A 27,881-nucleotide genomic window follows, 5' to 3' on the forward strand; every position below is an offset into this window, starting at 1 on the left:
TCCACGTGTATCTGTATGTATGATAAATAAAAGCATTCGTCTATATGCAGGAAGCACCGAGTGTTTGTTTCAGATTTTCTGTGGAACATCTGAAGTCAGTCTGAACTTTTATATGAATATGAACATATTCAACATATGAACTCTTACAAAAGTGCTATTCATCATTTAGAGGCCGGTGGGTTGACGACCTCTGAATGGCTGAAATCATTCTCTCATTCTCTGCACTGTCAGAGTGGCATTATAAACGAGACACAGTGGCAAACACGGGTGACATGACAGGAATGCTCTGCCCCCCGCCTGGGGTCTGTCGAGACGCTTCGCCACACAACTTCCAAACAGTTCTTGTGTCATTGAGCTGTGTGCCAATTAACCCAACCGCCTGAAGCATCCTAAACGAAACCACCTGTTATTGTGTGTATAGGTTGAACCTATTGTCTTAATACTTATAAGAAGGTCCTAATGAAAAGCAGGATTTTTCCATAGCTGGTTTACTGCCATGGTCCTGAGCTATAACACGGCATTGATTCACCATGACTAACAAATAGCAGAGCTGCTGTTTATTTCTCTTTTGTTGCCTGGTGAATTAAAGATAGCTGCAGTGCGCCCATGAGACCTTTTAACTTTAATTAAGTTTTATTAACTATTTATACCTTAGGCAACAATTATTTTTTTGCCAAATCCACTCTGAAGGACTGTAGTAAAAAAAACAAGGCCTTTCTTTATCTTGTTAGGGCTTTTAAGGCTTTATTAAAGGCTTTATTTACCTATTATTTCTACAATCAAAAAGCCAATCCTGGGCGCCCAGTTGACACAGCGGGATATTCCGGGAGATTCTAAATCTCAGCCAACTAGCGGGCACAATCGGCAGTGCCTGCAGCAGACAAAATTGGCCATCGAGTCTGCTGAATTGGAACTAACCAGACTAATAATGTAGGTGGGGTCTTTAAACGCTGTGCAAGGACCCTTATTAGCAGTCTGGGGCACTAATCAGAAGTGGAGGAGCCTCATGTGTGAATCCACTGAAACACGGGCAAAAAGGAAGGAGTCGAGGGACTATGCACGCATCTGCGAGGGCGTGGATCAGGTGAATATACCCAACTCAAATGCAGATGGGATCCCCAGCAGCAGAAGACTAATTGGCTATGCTAAATCGGAAGAAAAATGGATGAAAAATAGGGAAAAAGCCAAACCTGGACTGGAATGCTTTTAAGAGGTGGGAGGAAACTGATTTGGATGCATGGAGTGACTGATGGGAAGGATCGGACCTCTGAAGCCGAGTGGTGTCACCATTACCTGCTGCATACTGTAGTTATTTTATATACCAGGCAGTAGGAAACTTCTGAACACCACATCTATAGACTTTCTCATCTACCGACTTTCTCAATGGGATTAATAAAGTGATCTATCTACCTACATACCTAATTGTTAGGCTCCTAAAATAATGTTAATGTGGAGAAAATTCTAGAATGAAAACCAACTCTGGCACAAAGTTGGTGGAAAAAGAGCAACAGAAGATGCCAGAAAATGCCAGAACAACCGGAATGCCAGCGTACGTTCAGCTAAAGCAAAAACCTGTTCAGTAAATTACCTGATTCAATGCTATAGACGATCTCTGCATTCGGACCCTTGTCCTTGTCCAGAGCAGTGACCTGCAGCACAGAGGAGCCGAGGGCAGCCGACTCAAACACACGTGCTACGTACGGGGCTCCGAAAAACCACGGCGCGTTATCGTTGGCGTCCTCGACATTCACAATCACTCGCACCAGGTTGCGCTTTACTGGGATGTCCTGGTCTCGGACCTGCAGTGTGAGAGAGACAAATAAAGAAATTAAAAATTTAATAAAATTTAATAAAACAAGATTGTGTAATGGTGTAGCTGGTTTTAACTGGAGCTACAAAGCCAGGTCCACGAGGTGCTTCCATTTTCCAAAATAACAAATTTTCTCTAGAGAATATAAATGCTTTCTAATATAAGAGCGTTTCTTAATTTTCTCAAGACATGCATGGATGACGTGAACAGAGCGGTGAGCAGACTCCGAGAGAACACCAGGTGGGGAGACGCCTGACTGCCTCAAAGTCTCGGATAGCAGAGATGAATCAATTGGAATAAATAAACAGCACGCGTCACATTCTCACCGTCCCCAGCCTCACAAATAAGTGAGAGACAAATTGAACTAATTAAAACACAAACAAAATCAATCAGAATGCGGAGACCACGAACTGACGGAGAGTTCTTTTCAATCTGATGGTCTCGTTTGTCTCTAATTAAATCCGCCGCTTGAATAGACGTGTTAACTCATCCTAACCAATAATGCTTCATATTTATTCATTAAACTCATATTCTCTGATTAAAGACGGCACTGTACCGACTGTTTACTGCTCCTTCTTCTAAGAACTTCCACCAGCATATTAGATGTATGTACAGTACTGTGGAAAAGTATTGGCCTTGTAACCCTGTCCAGACTTTTTTCACATCTGTATTTGAATCTCTTTAGAACGTGGCATCATGTGCAGCTTTTTGAGATCTTTTAGCCTCCTCACTTTTCCAATCAGGTTCAGTTTAGGTGATGTTTAGACTAAACCCAACTGTTAATTGAATTTGAGTAGGTGGCGGATTTAGCAGCTAAGGGGGCAATATATATATAGTATATATTTATATACACACATTATATATATTATGACCACTGACAGGTGAAGTGAATAACATTGATTATCTCTTCATCGTGGCACATGTTAGTGGGGGGGATATATTAGGCAGCAAGTGAAGGTAGAAGCAGGAAATGGGCGAGCGTGAGGAATTGAGCGACTTTGACGAGGGCCAAATTGTGATGGCTAGACGACTGGGTAAGAGCATCTCCAAAACTGCAGCTCTTGTGGGGTGTTCTGGGCTGCAGTGGTCAGTATCTATCAAAACTGGTCCAAGGAAGGAACAGTGGTAAACTGGCGACAGGGTCATGGGCGGCCAAGGCTCATTGATGCACGTGGGGAGCGAAGGCTGGTCCGTGTGGTCCGATCCAACAGACGAGCTACTGTAGCTCAAACTGCTGAAGAAGTTAATGCTGGTTCTGATAGAAAGGTGTCAGAATACACAGTGCATCACAGCTGCACAATATTAAGTAGGTGGTCATAATGTAATGCCTGATTGGTGTGTATATATATATATATATAAATATATAGAGAAAGACCAATAGAAAGAGAGAGAGAACTATACCATGACAGTGAGTGTGTGTTGACGCATGGCCTCGTGGTCGAGCGTTTCGGCGGTGTACAGCGCCCCCGTCCCCGGGTCGAGGCGGAACTTGCGCAGGCTGAAGGGGTCAGTGCTGCTCAGCAGGGTGAAGGTCAGCTTGTTCTTCTCATCCTGATCGGTGGCGTGGAGACGCAGGACCTCCGTGTCGGGCGGAGCATCCTCTGCCACGCTCGCCTCGTAGCGCGGCTCGGAGAACTGTGGCCGGTGGTTGTTAGTGTCAATCACTCTGATGAGTACCTGTCATGAACAACGGGGGAGATTTTCATCAAATCTTCACAGAGAGAGAGAGAACACCCTGGACGGGACGCCAGTCCATCGCAGGGCAGACACACACATACACACATCCATTCACTTATAGGGCAATTCAGTATCTCCAGTTAACCTGACTGAACGTCTTTGGACTGTGGGAGTAAACTCAAGCAGACACGGAGAGAACATGCAAACTCCACACAGAAAGGACCCGGACCGCCCCACCTGGGGATCGAACCCAGGACCTTCTTGCTGTGAGGCAACAGTGCTACCCACCGAGCCACCGTGCCGCCCGCTGGGGATTCAGAGCGCCCTAATATGTGACTTAATTATGTTATAATAAAAACTATTCAACATTTCAACATCAGCACAAGCAGAAATAATAGAAACCTAATCCCGGTTTTAACATTTACACTGATACGCTTGTCGTGTCGTCTGAGGGATCAATACAATCTAAAGCCCTCGGTGAGCTCCGGCTTAGACGTGCACGCTGGGAAAATCCGATGGGTCACCATGTGCTTTCTGTAAATACCACAGTGCCTCACCTCCATATCAAAAAAAGGTGTATTTAATTAATCCTCTAAAACACCGGCGTACAGTGAAATGTCAACGAAGGGACCGGCCCTTAATTAACTGAGCACTGCCGGCGTAGACGGGTACCCAAAAAACGAAGAACACACACACACACACAAACAAACACACACAATAACAGACACAACTACAGAAATATACACCAGTGATGCACACACACACACACACCATTACAGACACAACAACAGAAGTATACACTGGTGATGCACACACACACACACACACACACCATTACAGACACAACAACAGAAGTATACACTGGTGATGCACACACACACACACACACACACACACCATTACAGACACAACTACAGAAGTATACACTGGTGATGCACACACACACACACCATTACAGACACAACTACAGAAGTATACACTGGTGATGCACACACACACACACGCACACACACGCACACACACCATTACAGACACAACTACAGAAGTATACACTGGTGATGCACACACACACACACACACACACCATTACAGACACAACTACAGAAGTATACACTGGTGATGCACACACACACACACACACACACACACACACACCATTACAGACACAACTACAGAAGTATACACTGGTGATGCACACACACACACACGCACACACACGCACACACACCATTACAGACACAACTACAGAAGTATACACTGGTGATGCACACACACACACACACACACACACCATTACAGACACAACTACAGAAGTATACACTGGTGATGCACACACACACACACACACACACACCATTACAGACACAACTACAGAAGTATACACTGGTGATGCACACACACACACACACACACACACCATTACAGACACAACTACAGAAGTATACACTGGTGATGCACACACACACACACACGCACACACACGCACACACACCATTACAGACACAACTACAGAAGTATACACTGGTGATGCACACACACACACACACACACACACAACTACAGAAGTATACACTGGTGATGCACACACACACACATGCACACACACACACACACACCATTACAGAAACAACTACAGAAGTATACACTGGTGATGCACACACACACACACACACACACACCATTACAGAAACAACTATAGAAATATACACTGGTGATGCACACACACACACACACCATACAGACACAACTACAGAAGTATACACTGGTGATGCACACACACACACACACACACACACACCATACAGACACAACTACAGAAGTATACACTGGTGATGCACACACACACACCATTACAGAAACAACTATAGAAGTATACACTGGTGATGCACACACACACACACCATACAGACACAACTACAGAAGTATACACTGGTGATGCACACACACACACACCATACAGACACAACTACAGAAGTATACACTGGTGATGCACACACACACACACATGCACACACACACACACACCATTACAGAAACAACTATAGAAATATACACTGGTGATGCACACACACACACACACACACACACCATACAGACACAACTACAGAAGTATACACTGGTGATGCACACACACCATTACAGACACAACTACAGAAGTATACACTGGTGATGCACACACACACACACACACACACACACACACACCATTACAGAAACAACTATAGAAATATACACTGGTGATGCACACACACACACACACACACACACACCATACAGACACAACTACAGAAGTATACACTGGTGATGCACACACACACACGCACACACACCATTACAGACACAACTACAGAAGTATACACTGGTGATGCACACACACACACACACACACACACACCATTACAGAAACAACTATAGAAATATACACTGGTGATGCACACACACACACACACACACACACACCATTACAGAAACAACTATAGAAATATACACTGGTGATGCACACACACACACACCATACAGACACAACTACAGAAGTATACACTGGTGATGCACACACACACACACACACACACACCATACAGACACAACTACAGAAGTATACACTGGTGATGCACGCACACACACACACACACACACACACACCATTACAGAAACAACTACAGAAGTATACACTGGTGATGCACACACACACACACACACACTGTGTATAAGTGGTCTCATGTCTCGCCCACCCACACTCGCCCATACACCAGTTCAGTGTAATTCATGCCAACTGAGCGTCCAGTTGGCTACTGGAGGATGACCAGGGGGTCGACTGGGAGATGTAAACCACATCCACCAGCCTTGTGTCTGTTTCAGAATGTATGCATGCATGCAGAGCCAAACATTGAACATTAACTTTGTGAATGTTGTAATCTGTCCAAGCAAACAGCTGTAGCACTGGGGCAGAGGCAGCTCGGCGGTTAATGTACTGGACTACTGATTAGAAGGTTGCCAGGTCGATCCCCACTACCAAGTTGCCACTGTTTGGCCCCTTGACCTTAAATTGAATGCATGGTATTTAGACATAACTATTCAGTCATAAACTGATAAAAGTATCTGCTAATACTGTCAATGTTAATGTATATTGGAGCAAAGAACCTGTGTAATAAGCATTACTTTAGCCTAGCGTAGGAAGGAACATTGGTAGAACTGGCTATTTGTTCTTATTATAACATACACTGCTAACAGTCAAGCAAGCTTAAATCCCTGCTGCATAATAAGTCCATTAAAGCTTCATCACTGACCAGAACTCACTGTGCTTTTATCCTGGTTATGATGGTTTTTGAGGGTCACTGATGAGCATTTGTTGTGTTTTGATCCTGATGGTTTGCCAATTGTTTGTTAATTGTCAGTGACACGCAGTGTAATTTTTTATGCATCCCCCCCCCCCTTCTCCCAATTTAGCATCGCCAATCCATCTCCCGCCGATAAGGATCCTGATGAAGTCCATGGAGGGTGTATATTCGCCTGACACACCCCACCAATCAATTCTTATTCGCTACTTTGGTGGATTTGCATGCGAGGTCAGTTTCACGTACCGAGAGCCACGCCCGATCTCTGCACTCCACTTCTGTACAAGGTCCTTACACAGCGTTGAAGATTCCACCCACTTTTAGTCTGGTCTTATTCCCAACCATCAGCAAAAGTACAATAAAAGATCATTCATTTATCTTTTTACTAGCTGGTTGTGATGATAGGTATGGAGCTTGCAGGGAGTTTTGAGTAGGGCAGTTGTAGCCTAGTGGTTAAGGTACTGGTGCTGGACTAGCAATCAAAAGGTCTCGCCACTGTACTGTATATCGCTTTGGATAAAAGCGTCTGCTAAATGCCAATAATGTAAATGAGTATTCTATCCACCAGCTGGCTTGTTTTTCTCCCACTCACCTAGATTGTGCCCAGCAGGGACTTCAGAATCCCAACACTGGTGTGCTAGTGGAATATCCTGCTGCGTCACCTGGGTGCTTGACCAGCCTTGTATTGTTCTTTTTTCTTGGTTATGTTAATTTGCAGGTCACTGACTAGCATTTGTTGTGTTTTGAACACAACCATCAGCAAAAACAGTAAAAGATCATTCATTTATCTTTTTACTAGCTGGTTGTGATGATAGGTATGGAGCTTGCAGGGAGTTTTAAGTAGGGGAGTTGTAGCCTAGTGGTTAAGGTACTGGTGCTGGACTAGCAATCAAAAGATTGCTGGTTCAAGTCTCACCACTGTACTGTATATACAGTACTGTATATTGCTTTGGATAAAAGCGTCTGCTAAATGCCAAACGTAAATGAGTAGTCTATCCACCTGCTGGATTGTTTTTCCACTCACCTAGAGGGTGCCCAGCAGGGAGTTCAGAATCCCAGCGCTGGTGTGCTAGTGGAATATCCTGCTGCGTCACCTGGGTGCTTGACCAGCATTGCATTGTTTTTTTTTCCTGGTCACTGACCAGCATTTGTCATGTTTTGAACACAACCATCAGCAAAAGTACAGTATGTGGCAGCAGAAAGCAGCTTTGTGTTGGTTCGTAATTAAAAAGACGGTCTGAATACATGTGACTGCGCTGTTAATAAAAAATTACATGCAGTGACATTGACTCCCGAGGTGCCGGAGTGCAGACCCGGGTTCCTCCGGGAGTGTGTGTGTGTGTGTGTGTATGATAGCTTCGACGTGTGAAAAGCAAACAGTATCTCGCTGGCGTCTCTGCGGAGCTGCTCTGCTTTTATCAATCTCCAGAGGAGGATAAACCGTCCCTCCCTCGTCCCGTCCTCTCCGTATCTTTCTTTCCAGTCCCCGAGTTCCACTTTTCACGCTTTCAGCTCCACTCAGAGGGACCCAACAACAAGCTGTTGGGCGACCGGCCCCCTGCAGACAGCCATATTGGATCCAGCACGAACAATAAGTAAAGCCCATATTTGCGGGCTGGATGTGACAGCGGATAAAAGGCGTCTGGCAGCGGGGAGACAGAGACAGATGGCGGGATTGGAGAGGAAATGAAGTGGGGATGGCGGGAGATGAGGCTCAGAAATTCCAGGATAAAACCGCAGTCACACTAGGAACTTAGCACTAGCGTCTTTTTATTGCTAAAATAGACATGACACGAGTTGGGACCGGGGGATTAGCGGCGACGTTCTGGTTCAGCCTGGATGTGGATTAGCATTTTAGCTATGGATAATTTTACTCGTCTACAGCAACTGCTTATCCTAATAAAGGCTGACGTGCGTTTGGAGCCTGTCCCAGTTAGTCAAAGTTATTATAACATCACTGAAGCAGCGCAGCATCAGCACCTTGTATTGCACCACTGTTCCACCTGGTGTAAGTTCTAATTCTGCTTATTTATAAACTGAATTATTGATTGAGTAAATTATTCATTAATCTTCACTAGCTGGTTGTGACAATAGGTATGAAGTGACCCCATTTCCATTCCTTCCATGATAATTTCGTAGTGTGTCTGTGGGAATTTGTACCCAGCCAGTCAAGACAGCAATAATAAGGTCACACACCATCTTACAATCGACTTTCCATTTCATTTCAAAACAGTTCATTTAGGGTCAAGGTTTAGTAGGGCAGTTTTGAGTTTTGAGTAGGGCAGTTGTAGCCTAGTGGTTAAGGCACTGGCACTGAACTAGCAATCAGAAGGTCGCTGGTTCAACTCTCAATTGCTTAGGCAATATACTGTCACAGTACTGTAAGTCGCTTTGAATAAAGTCGTCTGCTAAATGCCAAAATTGTAAATGTAAATGAGAAATGGATCCACCTGCTGGCATGTTTTTGAAGGTGTGAGGTAACCAAAGTGCACGAGGAAGCAAATATAAACATCTGGCATCTGGAGGACACACCTGGCAGAATCCAGAGGTAAAGACTGACCCTAAACCAAATGGCCAAAGGTACGTGGTTCAGGGGTTTCAGCCACACATATTGCCAGCAGGGGTATAAACTAATTCTATTCAAATCAATGCCATGCTTCCAGCTTTGTAGCAACAGTTTAGGGAAGCAACCTTCCTGTTGCAGAACAAAGTGATGTCCATAAAGACACGGTTTAACAAGCCTACATTTACATTTTCGGCATTTAGCAGACGCTTTTATCCAAAGTGACGTACAGTACCGTGACAGTATATTGTCTAAGCAATTGAGGGTTGCTCAAGGGCCAAACAGTGGCAGCCTGGCAGTGGTGGGGCTTGAACCAGTGACCTTCTGAATACTAGTCCAGTACTAGGCTACAACTGCCCTATACATAATTTACATTTTCAGCATTTAGCACCGTACAGTACTTTGACAGTATTTAATCTAAGCAGCTAAGGGTTAAAACCTTGCTCAAGGGCCAAACAGTGGCAATCTGGCAGTGGTGGGGCTTGAACCAGCGACCTCCTGATTACCAGTCCAGTACCTTAACCACTAGGCTACAGCTGCCCTGGTGTGGTCCGGTGTGGAGCAGTGATGGATGAATATAATGAAACAGAAGCAAAAGAATGTGAGGAGAAGCCTGTACCCAGCCTGTCTGGCGGCTAACCGTGTGTGTGTGTGTGTGTGTGTGTGTGTGTGTGTGTGTGTGTGTGTGTGTGTGTGTGTGTGTGTGTGTGTGTGTGTGTGAGCACTGATCCCTGCGGAGTGTCATACTGGAGCCAGGATGAGAAACACTGGCACCCTATAAACACTATGTATTTACACACACACACACACACACACACAATGCTTTTAAAAAAGCCAAAAGTATGTGGACGTCTGACCATGAGCCTTTCTCGGAAACCACTGGCATTTATACTGAGTCTGTAACCCCCGACTGTGCATGTGAGGAATCTGTGCCCATTCTGTCCCAGGCGCATTAGTAAGGTCAGGCACTACTGTTGGACAAAAAGGCCTGGCTCACAATCAACGTTCCAATTCAACCTGAATGTGTTGGAGGGTGTGTTGAGGTCAGGGCTCTGAGTTCACACTAGGTGATTTTTGCCCTGATTTTCGACCGCCGACTGGTCGCCGCTAGATGAGCCAGCCTGGAGGCAAATTGGCATTCAACTGGGGCTTAAAATTGCCTCTTGATCGCTAGGTGTGACCTGTTCAACGACTCGATCCGTCAAGATGCAGAGGCTCACTGATCAGTCGCCTCTCCACGATTAAGAAGCACAAAGAAACTAAGTATTTTTATTGTATTTTAGTGTTTTTATATTACACCCATCAGCCATAACATTAAAACCACCTCCTTGTTTCTACACTCCATTTTATCAGCTCCACTTACCATATAGAAGCACTTTGTAGTTCTACAATTACTGACTGTAGTCCATCTGTTTCTCTGCATGCTTTGTTAGCCCCCTTTCATGCTGTTCTTCAATGGTCAGGACCCCCCACAGGACCACTACAGAGCAGGTATTATTTAGGCGGTGGATCATTCTCAGCCCTGCAGTGACACTGACATGGTGGTGGTGTGTTAGTGTGTGTTGTGCTGGTATGAGTGGATCAGACACAGCAGCGCTGCTGGAGTTTTTAAACACCTCACTGTCACTGCTGGACTGAAAATAGTCCACCAACCAAAAAAAATATCCAGCCAACAGCGCCCCGTGGGCAGCGTCCTGTGACCACTGATGAAAGTCTAGAAGATGACCGACTCAAACAGGACCACAGAACACATTAACAGGTTTCCCATACATCCTTATGGGAGCAAATACTTTGAAACTTAAGGTTGAGTTTTAAGGTCCCGCTGTATATATTTATTTTCTCCCTGGATTTTAAACAGCAGTGTATAAGACACGTCTCCGCCTCCGCTTTATTTCAGCGCTTTTGTCTCTCTGAGTCATGAAAATCATATTAAATATAAAATCCACGCATTGTTCCAGATGCTGCGCTTTAGGGAGAAACGCGAGTTACGCAACAGCGACGGCACCTTTAAATCAGGCCGTCACGAAGGATCGGAGTTTTCATGTGTGCCACACGTGAGTCGGATTGAGACGAAGATAAAAGAAGCACGAGATCTGGAGAAAGAGACGCTCAGCGAGACTCCCGGCGTGTGACGGGAAGGTGGATTGGCAAGCGCCGGATTTTGTGCTCGAGGACGCGTTTACCGCTGGGACAAACAAAAGCATGTCAGACAAACCAAAGACACACATTCCATTCCAGCTTTAATCTTCTTATCCTGACGGGGTTTCGGAATAAAACGGCTCAATTCAAAGCTCAAGACACGAGATCACGAGGACGGGGTGACAAAAATAATGTTTTATGTACTGGGAAACACTGTAGTCGAAAGTATGTGGACGCTTGATCAGGAGCTTTCTGGACAATCCGTTCCAAAATCATTATGGTTAGTAATATGGGACTGACCCCCTTTCCATTCCAAGTGTGTCTGTGGGAATCTGTACCCAGTCAGTCAAGATATCTAGATAGATAGAATGCTTTTATTTGTCATATATACAGTGTATCACAAAAGTGAGTACACCCCTCACATTTCTGCAAATATTTCATTATATCTTTTCATGGGACAACACTATAGACATGAAACTTGGATATAACTTAGAGTAGTCAGTGTACAGCTTGTATAGCAGTGTAGATTTACTGTCTTCTAAAAATAACTCAACACACAGCCATTAATGTCTAAATGGCTGGCAACATAAGTGAGTACACCCCACAGTGAACATGTCCAAATTGTGCCAAAAGTGTCAATATTTTGTGGGACCACCATTATTATCCAGCACTGCCTTAACCCTCCTGGGCATGGAATTCACCAGAGCTGCACAGGTTGCTACTGGAATCCTCTTCCACTCCTCCATGATGACATCACGGAGCTGGTGGATGTTAGACACCTTGAACTCCTCCACATTCCACTTGAGGATGCGCCACAGGTGATCAGTTGGGTTTAGTCCATCACCTTTACCTTCAGCTTCCTCAGCAAGGCAGTTGTCATCTTGGAGGTTGTGTTTGGGGTTGTTATCCTGTTGGAAAACTGCCATGAGGCCCAGTTTTCGAAGGGAGGGGATCATGCTCTGTTTCAGAATGTCACAGTACATGTTGGAATTCATGTTTCCCTCAATGAACCGCAGCTCCCCAGTGCCAGCAACACTCATGCAGCCCAAGACCATGATGCTACCACCACCATGCTTGACTGTAGGCAAGATACAGTTGTCTTGGTACTTCTCACCAGGGCGCCGCCACACATGCTGGACACTATCTGAGCCAAACAAGTTAATTTTGGTCTCGTCAGACCACAGGGCATTCCAGTAATCCATGTTCTTGGACTGCTTGTCTTCAGCAAACTGTTTGCTGGCTTTCTTGTGCGTCAGCTTCCTTCTGGGATGACGACCATGCAGACCGAGTTGATGCAGTGTGCGGCGTATGGTCTGAGCACTGACAGGCTGACCTCCCACGTCTTCAACCTCTGCAGCAATGCTGGCAGCACTCATGTGTCTATTTTTTAAAGCCAACCTCTGGATATGACGCCGAACACGTGGACTCAACTTCTTTGGTCGACCCTGGCGAAGCCTGTTCCGAGTGGAACCTGTCCTGGAAAACCGCTGTATGACCTTGGCCACCATGCTGTAGCTCAGTTTCAGGGTGTTAGCAATCTTCTTATAGCCCAGGCCATCTTTGTGGAGAGCAACAATTCTATTTCTCACATCCTCAGAGAGTTCTTGGCCATGAGGTGCCATGTTGAATATCCAGTGGCCAGTATGAGAGAATTGTACCCAAAACACCAAATTTAACAGCCCTGCTCCCCATTCACACCTGGGACCTTGACACATGACACCAGGGAGGGACAATGACACATTTGGGCACAATTTGGACATGTTCACTGTGGGGTGTACTCACTTATGTTGCCAGCCATTTAGACATTAATGGCTGTGTGTTGAGTTATTTTCAGAAGACAGTAAATCTACACTGCTATACAAGTTGTACACTGACTACTCTAGGTTATATCCAAGTTTCATGTCTATAGTGTTGTCCCATGAAAAGATATAATTAAATATTTGCAGAAATGTGAGGGGTGTACTCACTTTTGTGATACACTGTACATATACACGAGTACAGTACCACAAAATTCTTTCTTCGTGTATCCCAGCTTGTTTGGAAGTTGTAGGTGTATAAAGGGTGTGGCTAAAACACTCAGGCTTATAATATTCCTAATATTTTATTTTATTTTGTCAACTAATCTGCAGAACACATTCAGTTTAGACTCGAGTTTCCGGGTGGCTCCTGTCCTAAAAGTCCTCTGGCCTCCAATCTTGATCAGTATTAAATAACAGCTGAGGATGAAGGGTGAAGATGAAAACTACAGACCATAAAAAAGATAAAAACGATAAAATCTCTCAAAAAAACGCATCCGCCCGGACACCTCGTTCTGCCTCGAAAGCTGTTAATTCACGGATGACAGATTTCCCCGCTCTGTTCCTCTCCGGTGAAATAAAAGCCGCCGTGTTTCCAGCAGCTCGGCTCTTTAATATCGTGAGGGCAAATATTTGCGGCACGCACCTGCCGGGCCGGGCGGCGCATATCGAGACGTGACGACAGGGACTCGCGCTGAGAACGAAGGACGGTGATATGTAAAAGTGCTGAAACCTCATGGTTAGGTGACGGGATGGCAGACAGGTGGCTAGAGAAATAAAGACGCTTCACTGACCGCTTAAATAAAACCAATAAGATAACAAAGCGAAACAAAATGATAACTTCCTGTTGCTACGACAACTCAGGGGGAATCGGCTACTAGTGGCCCTACAGCTCCGTACGTACAGTATCGCATGTGTGCCAATACTGTATATATGGAACTGTAGGGCCGATAGTGGCAGATACTGTAGCCATTGAACAACTTAAGGTGCTGGACTGGTGTTCGGAAGGTTGTCGGTTCAATCCCCACTACAGCCAAGGTTTGGTTTGGTCAAGTTCAATCTTGGTAACTATTTAAAGTATAATTTTTCTCTCAATCTAGTCGTATCCAATTACCCGATTGCATTTCGCTTCCCCTCCACTCATGCTGACCTCCACTCTGACCGAGAAGAGCCGTGACTAACACACGCCCCCTCCGACTTGTGTGCAGTAGCCGACTGCATCTTTTCACCTGCGCGACACAAGATCATATGGGGCTCAGTCTCTCTTATGGAGAGTCACAGACTAATCCCTGTTATCCCCCGCCTCTATGCAGCCAGCAGAGGTCATAGTTTTACCAGTTATAAGGAATCCACTCCGCTGTGGTGAGTCTAATCTTGGCAACAGAGCAAAATTGTTCGACTACGTGAGAAAATTCTGAGCTCTGAAACCACCTGACCACGGCCTGATCCATTAATAATTTCTCACAGCAGACTGTTTATAAGAATAAAACACACACATACACGCTCACAAATGTGCACACACACTTTTCTGCGAGGGCTTGGCAACGTGACTGTCAACAATCCAGTCTGATAATTCCCTTCATTAAACACTTAGTTCGAGATCACACGTCCAACACAAACACGCACCGAGCCGCACCCATTCCATAAACACTCCGTCTCCGCCGGTTCTCACCTGTGTGCTGATGGTGTTTGTGCCGTCTGTGGCCTCCAGCGTCAGGTTGTAGCTGGATTTCTGCTCGGCGTTCAGCGGTTGGGCCACCATCAGCGTTCCGCTGGCTTTACCCACGTCGAAACGACTGTCCGAGTTTCCGCCTAGACATAAAACGTTAGATATTAAAAGCTACTCGATGTGCCATAATAAATAAACAGATACACAATAAGACCAAAAGGATGGTACACGGATGCTGATTTTTGGACGTCCTGTTCTAAAAATCTGTTTTAATTTGGAGCTGTTTTAAAGCTCTGTTTTAAAACTCTTCGCCTTTGCGGTGCAGCTTTAACAGCTTCCGCTCCTATAGAAAGGCTTTTCACGAGATTTTTTCACAGTCCGAAGAGGATGTCTGAGCTGAGGTGTTGACGTTGGACGAGAAAGTCTGGCTAGCAATTGATGTTCCAGTTCATCCAAATAAAATGTTCCAGTAAATGTCAAGCCGTGTCATTATGAACCGTGCTTTGTGCGGAAGGGTTACGGAACAGTAATCGACCTTCCTAAAACTGTCGTCCTAAAATTAGAAGCATATAATTTACTTGGAGTGTCCATATACTTTTGGTCATAAAGTGTAACCAGCGATGAAATGCTGCTAATATAGAGTTACTGATAATAATAATGCATATGATTTAAATATGGAGATATTGTGGTACCTTGTAACTCAACGTCCCCTAAACTCAAAATCTTTGAAACTCAACGCCCTTCGTCAAGGAATTTGTACCCTTAAACTCAACATGTGTGCGACTGCTGTTTTGCTCAGGGCTCGGCTTGAGTGGTGCGGTAAGACGTCATCAAAGTGTGAATATGAGATGAATCTGCATTTGTGTGGAGTAAACGTCAAATCCAGCCTGAAAGCTCCACATGTATCTGTGTTTATATGGATTTTCCTCCCTGTTTCACTTTTAAACTTGTGTTCCAGCTCGAGGTTCTGAGAAATTGTGAGAGTCAGAATCAGCTTTTCCGAGAGTCTAAAACGCCTATCGTTAAAAAAAGTAACGTAATGTATTAAAAGAACGACATAGAAACACTAAACCTCTCTTAATTATTAGTGCTTATTTGAAGCATAAGAAAACAATAAAGAAGCGAAGATAAAGTTCAGGTTTTATTGTATTTTTGATTGATTTTTAACTGTTTTTAATTGTATTTCAGTGTTTTTATATTATATTTATGTCAAAAACAACCACATGATTTTTTAGTAGCCTAAAATAATTGCAGTTTCACGGGACCTAGAACGCATTAACATGTTTCACATACAGGGGTTGGACAAAATAACTGAAACACCTGGTTTTAGACCACAATAATTTATTAGTATGGTGTAGGGCCTCCTTTTGCGGCCAATACAGCGTCAATTCATCTTGGAAATGACATATACAAGTCCTGCACAGTGGTCAGAGGGATTTTAAGCCATTCTTCTTGCAGGATAGTGGCCAGGTCACTACGTGATGCTGGTGGAGGAAAACGTTTCCTGACTCGCTTCTCCAAAACACCCCAAAGTGGCTCAATAATATTTAGATCTGGTGACTGTGCAGGCCATGGGAGATGTTCAACTTCACTTTCATGTTCATCAAACCAATCTTTCACCAGTCTTGCTGTGTGTATTGGTGCATTGTCATCCTGATACACGGCACCGCCATTGGATGCACATGGTCCTCCAGAATGGTTCGGTAGTCCTTGGCAGTGACGCGCCCATCTAGCACAAGTATTGGGCCAAGGGAATGCCATGATATGGCAGCCCAAACCATCACTGATCCACCCCCATGCTTCACTCTGGGCATGCAACAGTCTGGGTGGTACGCTTCTTTGGGGCTTCTCCACACCGTAACTCTCCCGGATGTGGGGAAAACAGTAAAGGTGGACTCATCAGAGAACAATACATGTTTCGCATTGTCCACAGCCCAAGATTTGCGCTCCTTGCACCATTGAAACCGACGTTTGGCATTGGCACGAGTGACCAAAGGTTTGGCTATAGCAGCCCGGCCGTGTATATTGACCCTGTGGAGCTCCCGACGGACAGTTCTGGTGGAAACAGGAGAGTTGAGGTGCACATTTAATTCTGCCGTGATTTGGGCAGCCGTGGTTTTATGTTTTTTGGATACAATCCGGGTTAGCACCCAAACATCCCTTTCAGACAGCTTCCTCTTGCGTCCACAGTTAATCCTGTTGGATGTGGTTTGTCCTTCTTGGTGGTATGCTGACATTACCCTGGATACCGTGGCTCTTGATACATCACAAAGACTTGCTGTCTTGGTCACAGATGCGCCAGCAAGACGTGCACCAACAATTTGTCCTCTTTTGAACTCTGGTATGTCACCCATAATGTTGTGTGCATTGCAATATTTTGAGCAAAACTGTGCTCTTACCCTGCTAATTGAACCTTCACACTCTGCTCTTACTGGTGCATTGTGCAATTAATGAAGATTGGCCACCAGACTGGTCCAATTTAGCCATGAAACCTCCCACACTAAAATGACAGGTGTTTCAGTTATTTTGTCCAACCCCTGTACATTCTTATGGGAAAAAATACCTTAAAACTCAACGCCACTCCCAGAACCAACTGACACTGAGTTTCAAGGTAGCACTGATCTAAATGTCACTCACTCACTCACTCACTGTCTTAACCGCTTATCCAACCCAGCTTTTCAATGGGCGCAAGGCACACAGTAACACCCTGGACGGGGCGCCAGTCCATAGCAGGGCAGACACACACATTCACCTATAAGGCAATTCAGTGTCTCCAATTAACCTGACTGTGGGAGGAAATCGGAGCTCCCAGAGGAAACCCACACAGGCACGGAGAGAACATGCAAACTCCGCACAGAAAAGACCCGGACCGCCCCGTCTGGGGATCGAACCCAGGACCTTCATGCTGTGGGGCGACAGTGCTACCCACCGAGCCACCGCAATTGTATTTCAGTGTTGTTTATATTATATTTGTGTTATTTTCAGTATATAAGTGTCAAAAACAACTCCATTATTTTACAATAGTCTAAAATATACGCAGTTCCACAGGACAATGGAACACATTAACAGGTTTCCCATAAATCCTTATGGGAAAAAATACCTTAAAACTCAACGTCTTTTAAACTCGACGCCACTCCCAGAACCAACTGACGTTAGATTTCAAGGTACCGCTGTAACAATACGATAATAATAAAGGATATGATATAAATATGGTGATACATGAATGGAATCATTTTACATTCTTCGATGGAGTCTGATGTAAATGCTATTATGGAATACCATTTAGTGTGCATTACCTTGTTAAAAATAAAAAATCCAAAGTGCTATGCTAATCAGGAAAACTAAACATCAAGGATTAGCCAACCAAGCATCAATAATAACAATCACACAGAACAAAAATAACACCACAGCAGTGAAGAGCTTCTAATGAATTCATGAAGGAGACGTGGATTAAGCCCAGCGTTCAACTAACACTGATTCCCAACAGAGAATACCAGGTTTAGTCCAGGATTTATCCACGTCTGGTACACAGATAAAAAAAAGGACTAAACAAAAGGAATAATAAAATGACAATAAAAAAAGTACACCACATTAGAATTCATCCAAACACTAATGAATAAATGAAATGTACACATAAATGAAATAGATAAAAATGCATAACGTACATACAAAAATTATTTTTATAACCAACACTGATCTGCTGTTAGTAGGTCTTATAAGATCCAATGATTATTTAGCCTTTTGCTAACAAACTAGCCTTTTGTTTTGCATTTTTTCCCCAATCGGCACAGAATCAGCACAGCAAAACCAAACTGCAACAGATTTGATCAAAGCGGTGCTGAGAAATGTAAACTTGCCTTCTAAAAAATCAAGACCACAGGAACCGAAGTGAGGCGAACCAAAAATCGCCCTGTTGTTGCCACTGACACTGTTTACATGGTACTGGTATAGTGTAGGACAGTGGTGGCTTAGTGGTTAAGATAAAGGACTGGAATCTAGAAGGCTGCTGCCAAACTGCCACTGTTGGGCCCCTGAGAAATACCTGAATTGCACTTGATCTGTTAAATGCTTGACTTTATTGGGATAGTTGTAGTCTAGTGGTAAAAGTACTGGACTAGTAAGCAGAATGTTGCTTCCAGGTTGTCACTGTTGGGCCCTTAATGCTTAATTGCTTGGACTGTATACTGTACATCACTTTGGATAAAAGCATCTGCTAAATGCCAAAAATGTACATGTATAGGGTATCGCACAATAGAAAAGGGGCTTTAAACCAAGCCAGCTGATCTAACTTTAATTATAGCTGTGCCCTTTATTACATGTAGCTTCACTGTAATTGAGTTAACATGCACTTCTATATTACATGTATATTTTTATCCATGGCAGGGCTCTAGAGTGCGACCAATTTGGTCGCACATGCGACCTAATTTCTCAATGGTGCGACTAAAAAAAATCTCAGGTCGCACCAGTGCGACCAGGCTTCCGAGGGAAAAAAAAAACGACAGACACACATTAGGCCAATATCATGGTCTAAACCAATCAGAGATAGTGAAGGGCGGGACAATATTCTAGCGGCGATATGTAAGCAACATTCAGCTCAGCCAATCAGAATGCAGCACCCGGTTTATACATGTGCGTTCGGATGTTCTGCAGTTAGTTTAGTTTTGTATATGAGACTCGCTGGATGTCCCCAGAATGGAAGTTCGGGTTCTGGAGCTAGGCAGTCTAAAGTGTTGTAATGCTCACCGAAGCCTTAATTCCCACACCTCCACCACCGCACAGCAAAAGACCCGTTACATCCCCACCGGACAGCGGCTAGGTGAGACGACCCTCTAGTAGCAAGGGGCTAATGCTAGCGATAAAGTGCGATGATAGCGAAAGTAAAAACACGACAATATTTTCGTTAATAAAATATAAAAATAACTAAAAGACCATAATATATTAGAATACATGTAGTCAAAATACACAGTGAGTGCACCGCAAGCGATTTTGGGAATCTGTGTAAAAGATTCAGTAAAGCAGATAATATAATGCACTGCATTTAAGATTACACTAACACTCTAGAGCCCCATACACACACACACACACACAAACCCACACATATATATACAGTGTATCACAAAAGTGAGTACACCCCTCACATTTCTGCAGATATTTAAGTATATCTTTTCATGGGACAACACTGACAAAATGACACTTTGACACAATGAAAAGTAGTCTGTGTGCAGCTTATATAACAGTGTAAATTTATTCTTCCCTCAAAATAACTCAATATACAGCCATTAATGTCTAAACCACTGGCAACAAAACTGAGTACACCCCTAAGAGACTACACCCCTAAATGTCCAAATTGAGCACTGCTTGTCATTTTCCCTCCAAAATGTCATGTGACTCGTTAGTGTTACTAGGTCTCAGGTGTGCATAGGGAGCAGGTGTGTTCAATTTAGTAGTACAGCTCTCACACTCTCTCATACTGGTCACTGAAAGTTCCAACATGGCACCTCATGGCAAAGAACTCTCTGAGGATCTTAAAAGACGAATTGTTGCGCTACATGAAGATGGCCAAGGCTACAAGAAGATTGCCAACACCCTGAAACTGAGCTGCAGCACAGTGGCCAAGATCATCCAGCGTTTTAAAAGAGCAGGGTCCACTCAGAACAGACCTCGCGTTGGTCGTCCAAAGAAGCTGAGTGCACGTGCTCAGCGTCACATCCAACTGCTGTCTTTGAAAGATAGGCGCAGGAGTGCTGTCAGCATTGCTGCAGAGATTGAAAAGGTGGGGGGTCAGCCTGTCAGTGCTCAGACCATACGCCGCACACTACATCAAATTGGTCTGCATGGCTGTCACCCCAGAAGGAAGCCTCTTCTGAGTCTCTACACAAGAAAGCCCGCAAACAGTTTGCTGAAGACATGTCAACAAAGGACATGGATTACTGGAACCATGTCCTATGGTCTGATGAGACCAAGATTAATTTGTTTGGTTCAGATGGTCTCAAGCATGTGTGGCGGCAATCAGGTGAGGAGTACAAAGATAAGTGTGTCATGCCTACAGTCAAGCATGGTGGTGGGAATGCCATGGTCTGGGGCTGCATGAGTGCAGCAGGTGTTGGGGAGTTACATTTCATTGAGGGACACATGAACTCCAATATGTACTGTGAAATACTGAAGCAGAGCATGATCCCCTCCCTCCGGAAACTGGGTCGCAGGGCAGTGTTCCAGCATGATAATGACCCCAAACACACCTCTAAGACGACCACTGCTTTATTGAAGAGGCTGAGGGTAAAGGTGATGGACTGGCCAAGCATGTCTCCAGACCTAAACCCAATAGAACATCTTTGGGGCATCCTCAAGCGGAAGGTGGAGGAGCGCAAAGTCTCGAATATCCGCTAGCTTCGTGATGTCGTCATGGAGGAGTGGAAAAGCATTCCAGTGGCAACCTGTGAAGCTCTGGTAAACTCCATGCCCAGGAGAGTTAAGGCAGTTCTGGGAAATAATGGTGGCCACACAAAATATTGACACTTCAGGAACTTTCACTAAGGGGTGTACTCACTTTTGTTGCTGGTGGTTTAAACATTAATGGCTGTATATTGAGTTATTTTGAGGGAAGAATAAATTTACACTGTTATATAAGCTGCACACAGACTACTTTTAATTGTGTCAAAGTGTCATTTTGTCAGTGTTGTCCCATGAAAAGATATACTTAAATATCTGCAGAAATGTGAGGGGTGTACTCACTTTTGTGATACACTGTATATACATATAATTTTAAATATACACACACATATAAATAGATATACACACATACATACACATTTACTCTTATTATTTTTATAATTTTTATAAAAAAGAATTGCTATAATTAGACTATAATACTATAATTAACTGTAAAGAGCATGGGAAGACCATGGCCGGCAATAGTGTATTTGTGACTGGTTCTAATACATTTTGAATTGAAAGGCTGGAAAAGCACAATGCATCTATAAAACTCATTACATGCGGCGATAAATGCACTGCCCGAGTGTCCCCCTCTCCCCACTGCCTTTCAGTGGCAGGCAGTAGCAAACAGATCATCAGACGAGGCCATGTTGACCAGATTGTTAGTTAATTACAAGTCAATATTGCCTGTATGGACAGTGAGTAAAAAAAAAAAAAAAAAAGTGAACCTGTAAAACTGCGGTGTTAAATGCGATGCAGTCGAACATTTGGGTGCACCTAACTTTTGTGCTGGTGCACCTAAGAAAAAAAGTTAGGCGCACCAGTGCAACCAGTGCAAAAAGTTAGTCTAGAGCCCTGCATGGCTATAGTTACTGCGAGGGTTCTTCAAAAAGCTTCTGCACTTTTTAATGCACTTAATGCCCTTTTTTAATGCCATCAGCAAAAAATGTTTCGGTTAAGCACGTAGCCACGGACAGAAAAAAAGTGCACCCCATCCTACAGGCAAATAGTCACCAACCACTTCTTTTCACCTGCCAGAGAAAGCATCTGTGACCAGTGAATTGGTCCCCCCCCCCCCCCCCCCTACATGAAGATGGCCAAGGCTACAAGAAGATTGCCAACACCCTGAAACTGAGCTGCAGCACAGTGGCCAAGATCATCCAGCGTTTTAAAAGAGCAGGGTCCACTCAGAACAGACCTCGCGTTGGTCGTCCAAAGAAGCTGAGTGCACGTGCTCAGCGTCACATCCAACTGCTGTCTTTGAAAGATAGGCGCAGGAGTGCTGTCAGCATTGCTGCAGAGATTGAAAAGGTGGGGGGTCAGCCTGTCAGTGCTCAGACCATACGCCGCACACTACATCAAATTGGTCTGCATGGCTGTCACCCCAGAAGGAAGCCTCTTCTGAGTCTCTACACAAGAAAGCCCGCAAACAGTTTGCTGAAGACATGTCAACAAAGGACATGGATTACTGGAACCATGTCCTATGGTCTGATGAGACCAAGATTAATTTGTTTGGTTCAGATGGTCTCAAGCATGTGTGGCGGCAATCAGGTGAGGAGTACAAAGATAAGTGTGTCATGCCTACAGTCAAGCATGGTGGTGGGAATGCCATGGTCTGGGGCTGCATGAGTGCAGCAGGTGTTGGGGAGTTACATTTCATTGAGGGACACATGAACTCCAATATGTACTGTGAAATACTGAAGCAGAGCATGATCCCCTCCCTCCGGAAACTGGGTCGCAGGGCAGTGTTCCAGCATGATAATGACCCCAAACACACCTCTAAGACGACCACTGCTTTATTGAAGAGGCTGAGGGTAAAGGTGATGGACTGGCCAAGCATGTCTCCAGACCTAAACCCAATAGAACATCTTTGGGGCATCCTCAAGCGGAAGGTGGAGGAGCGCAAAGTCTCGAATATCCGCTAGCTTCGTGATGTCGTCATGGAGGAGTGGAAAAGCATTCCAGTGGCAACCTGTGAAGCTCTGGTAAACTCCATGCCCAGGAGAGTTAAGGCAGTTCTGGGAAATAATGGTGGCCACACAAAATATTGACACTTCAGGAACTTTCACTAAGGGGTGTACTCACTTTTGTTGCTGGTGGTTTAAACATTAATGGCTGTATATTGAGTTATTTTGAGGGAAGAATAAATTTACACTGTTATATAAGCTGCACACAGACTACTTTTAATTGTGTCAAAGTGTCATTTTGTCAGTGTTGTCCCATGAAAAGATATACTTAAATATCTGCAGAAATGTGAGGGGTGTACTCACTTTTGTGATACACTGTATATACATATAATTTTAAATATACACACACATATAAATAGATATACACACATACATACACATTTACTCTTATTATTTTTATAATTTTTATAAAAAAGAATTGCTATAATTAGACTATAATACTATAATTAACTGTAAAGAGCATGGGAAGACCATGGCCGGCAATAGTGTATTTGTGACTGGTTCTAATACATTTTGAATTGAAAGGCTGGAAAAGCACAATGCATCTATAAAACTCATTACATGCGGCGATAAATGCACTGCCCGAGTGTCCCCCTCTCCCCACTGCCTTTCAGTGGCAGGCAGTAGCAAACAGATCATCAGACGAGGCCATGTTGACCAGATTGTTAGTTAATTACAAGTCAATATTGCCTGTATGGACAGTGAGTAAAAAAAAAAAAAAAAAAGTGAACCTGTAAAACTGCGGTGTTAAATGCGATGCAGTCGAACATTTGGGTGCACCTAACTTTTGTGCTGGTGCACCTAAGAAAAAAAGTTAGGCGCACCAGTGCAACCAGTGCAAAAAGTTAGTCTAGAGCCCTGCATGGCTATAGTTACTGCGAGGGTTCTTCAAAAAGCTTCTGCACTTTTTAATGCACTTAATGCCCTTTTTTAATGCCATCAGCAAAAAATGTTTCGGTTAAGCACGTAGCCACGGACAGAAAAAAAGTGCACCCCATCCTACAGGCAAATAGTCACCAACCACTTCTTTTCACCTGCCAGAGAAAGCATCTGTGACCAGTGAATTGTTCCCCCCCCCCCCCCCCCCCCGGAAGCCTGTGGGAGACGCTGATAACTCCATGTCTTAGTTTAGAAGCTTCACATGCTCGAGGCGAGTTCATATGTGGATCAGCTTTGTGTACGGAGAGACACACCCTGATCAGCATTATTCCTCGACCCTGTGCAGACACCATCAACCAGCCAGCAGAGGTCGTAATTCGCTCAGTTATGAGGAGTCCCTATCCGGCTTACCCGACAACAGCCAAACGCTGTTCATGTAACTGGATGGCAGAGCTGAGATTCGATATGATGTATTCGATTCGTGTTTTACTGCTGCGACACCTGAGCGGCTACTAGAACTTTGTTTACAAAAACCAAACAGTAAAACATAAAAACTGCAAAAGATGAAGAAGATGAAGAAACAAAGGAGTGTGAAGAACTGAAACCTCACCACGACACGGACCAATCACAGACCAGAGAACAAAATCTAGAAGCTAATCACAGATCTGAATAACAGCGGATCAACAGTAGATACCTTCAGCTGTGCAGTTCAGGTCACATGCCGTCTGCACCACGTAAAATAGCTCACTGGGCTCGGCATTTTCTTCAGAACGCAAAAGCAGGAAGGCGGGAAGAAGAAAGATGAAAGGAAATAGAAGGAGGAGAAAATTTCCAACAGAAGGCAGCGAGCAAAAAAGGAGAAAAATCAAGGCTGAATTAGTTATAGGCTGGTTAGAAAGGTAAAGGGAGGAAAGAAAAGCTTCCAGGTTTAAACAGTTCAGGTTTCATGCAAAGGTTTTAAAATTCACACGATTTAGGAGACAAACGTAAAAATCTGAGAAGAATAATGCAGTAAAGATCAAAAGTTTACATACATTATTATTATTAATAATTATGATTATCATTAAATGTTTTTAACAGTGTATAAAAAGGAAAATGTATCAAGAATCTGTTTTCATTTCTGATGTTCTGTAGCTATCAAATAACCACGACAACCGTACCTGTGATATCAAACCAGATGGGCGTGTTCACCGTCTCCATGGTGATGACCCCGACCATGTGGGCCACAGGGTCGCTCTCCATGACGCTGAAGGAGAAGACGTCCTCGTCGAAAGCCAGCTGGGTGGCGCTAGGCTCCGGTTTGGGTATCCACTCGATGTGCAGCCGGCAAGTGGACGATTTCTGAGGTCTACCGTTATCCACGGCTTTAATCTACACACAGACAGAGGGTACCGTCATTTTACTGGATTATTTACTGAATATTATCTACATCTGTCAATGTTAGCATGTGCCAAAAATACTGTGCGATTTATTTATTAGGATTGTAACGTCATGTTTTGAACATTTGGTTACATTAACGACAGGAATGGTAGTTACTGGTTACACAAGATTCATCAGTTCAAACACAGTCATGGACAATTTTGTATCTCTAGTTCACCTCACTTGCACGTCTTTCTAAGCCAGAGCCTATCCCAGCTTTTCAATGGGCTCAAGGCACAAAGTAACACCCTGGATGGGGCGCCAGTCCATCACAGGAGACACACACACACACACACATACACACACATTCACCTATAGGGCAATTCAGTGTCTCCAATTAACCTGACTGCATGTTTTTGGACTGTGGGAGGAAACCGGAGCTCCCGGAGGAAACCCACGTAGACACGGAGAGAACATGCAAACTCCACACAGAAAGGACCCGGACCGCCCCGCCTAGGGATCAAACCCAGGACCTTCTTGCTGTGAGGCGACAGTGCTACCCACTGAGATATAATAATAGTGCTACCGCCCTATATGAGATATAAAAGTAAAATAAATGTTAATGTACCGCCTGTTGCACACAGTTGAACACTTTTGGGATTATCAGTGTATAACACATTAGCAACCAATTCTTGATCTGTATTCTCAAGTCTGTCTAAATGAGTAGAAAGCAGAAAGTAGAGAGCAGAGCCTTTGTAGAATTTTAATTAACACTTACTAATTTCACTGAAGATAGATTCCCTTTTAATAGTACTACAATGAGGTGCTGTGCATATCAGCAGTGATATTAATATCACAGTTTTAGAACTGCTATCGTTTCAGTTACTGTGATGGCTTCAGTAAGTACTGTCCCGTATTTGTTCATCTTGATTCAGTGCTTGGTCAGAATCAGACTAAAACACAGGGGTCAAGGTGTAAATACACCCTGATGTAGGTGTCAAATACCACATTTAAAGGCAATTCAGACTAGTAAACCTACCTAGCGGCATATTAATAAGTGGAAACAAAAGTACCCAATGCAAATTCATTCGGACACAAGGTAACAAAGTGCAGGAGTCAATCAGGGAACCTGGAACTTGGTTCTTCATGGTACCAACACTACTAGTTGAGCAACAGTGCAGCTTAGATTCAATATTGATTAAGTTCAGGGTCATTTATGTTAGATCAATAAATCAACCTGCAGTATAATGACTCTGCCGTGAAAGGACTGAGTGGCCCAGAGTCGACTTAGTGCAGCAGGTAAAAGTATAATACAAGGTCCTCAGTCGCAGCATTTAAGGATTTAATCAACAGCATATTTAATGGTACTTGTTATTGTTTTATGTGACGTGTTGTGGGATGTTTCTCTCTTCTTTTTGCTTCTTTTCCTCTCATCCTTGTCTGCTCCTTGGCACTTGACAGGTTCTTATTATAAATAAAACTTGTTCTTAATGTCTTGCATGTTTAAATAAAGATAAATAAATAATCAAATAGTAAAAATAAAATAATTAATGTATTCAAATGATTTCCATTTATCCTATCTTTTTTATATTTGTTCATTTGAAGTCGTTGCATCATGCTTTGCTCGTTCCAGGTTTGTCGGAAATTCTTGTTTGTTCGTGTCTCTTAAGCATGTGTCAACACCTATTTATTACAAATGAATTTGTTTAACACAGAGTAATAGCTGTCAAAACACGGCATGAAGGAAAACAAAGCACCAAGCCAAACACCTGCTCACAATGTGACAGATGATGGGACTGTAAACACAGAAGGGTGATTGATTTATCAGCAACCACACACCACAGAAGGAGCCAGTGAACGTACCTTCAACCCAGCTGGGCAGACTGATGGGAAAATTAAAAATTAAAACAGCTAAATGTTTAATAAGGATTCATCTGATTTGAAAAATTAGATTGATTTAGATTTGACAGATTATCAGGGGAATTACTTGTATGTATTTTTGTATATTTAGTTAATATATTGTTAATACACAGATCAGCCATAACATTAAAACCACCTCATTGTTTCTACACTCACTGTCCATTTTATCAGCTCCTCTTACCATATAAAAGCACTTTGTAGTTCTACAATTACTGACTGTAGTCCATCTGTTTCTCCGCATGCTTTGTTAGCACCCTTTCATACTGTTCTTCAATGGTCAGGACCCCCACAGGACCACCACAGAGCAGGTATTATTTAGGTGGTGTATCATTCTC

The 27,881-nt window shown here is 43.7% G+C and overlaps 1 protein-coding gene across 1 annotated transcript in view; it reads right to left on the bottom strand.

Annotated features, from left to right (window-relative positions):
- fat1a (FAT atypical cadherin 1a) overlaps positions 1–27,881 on the bottom strand; it is a 109,363-nt gene that overhangs the window by 38,000 nt on the left and 43,482 nt on the right. Inside the window, exons 6-9 of the mRNA XM_063009026.1 lie at positions 25,428–25,638; positions 14,993–15,132; positions 3,212–3,487; positions 1,589–1,799 (exon numbers count right to left, since the gene is read on the bottom strand). Of these exons, the coding sequence (XP_062865096.1) occupies positions 1,589–1,799; positions 3,212–3,487; positions 14,993–15,132; positions 25,428–25,638 (838 nt within the window). The remainder of the gene's footprint in view (positions 1–1,588; positions 1,800–3,211; positions 3,488–14,992; positions 15,133–25,427; positions 25,639–27,881) is intronic.

The sequence above is a fragment of the Trichomycterus rosablanca genome, chromosome 14 (genome assembly GCF_030014385.1).
Source record: "Trichomycterus rosablanca isolate fTriRos1 chromosome 14, fTriRos1.hap1, whole genome shotgun sequence".
Lineage (NCBI taxonomy): Eukaryota > Metazoa > Chordata > Actinopteri > Siluriformes > Trichomycteridae > Trichomycterus > Trichomycterus rosablanca.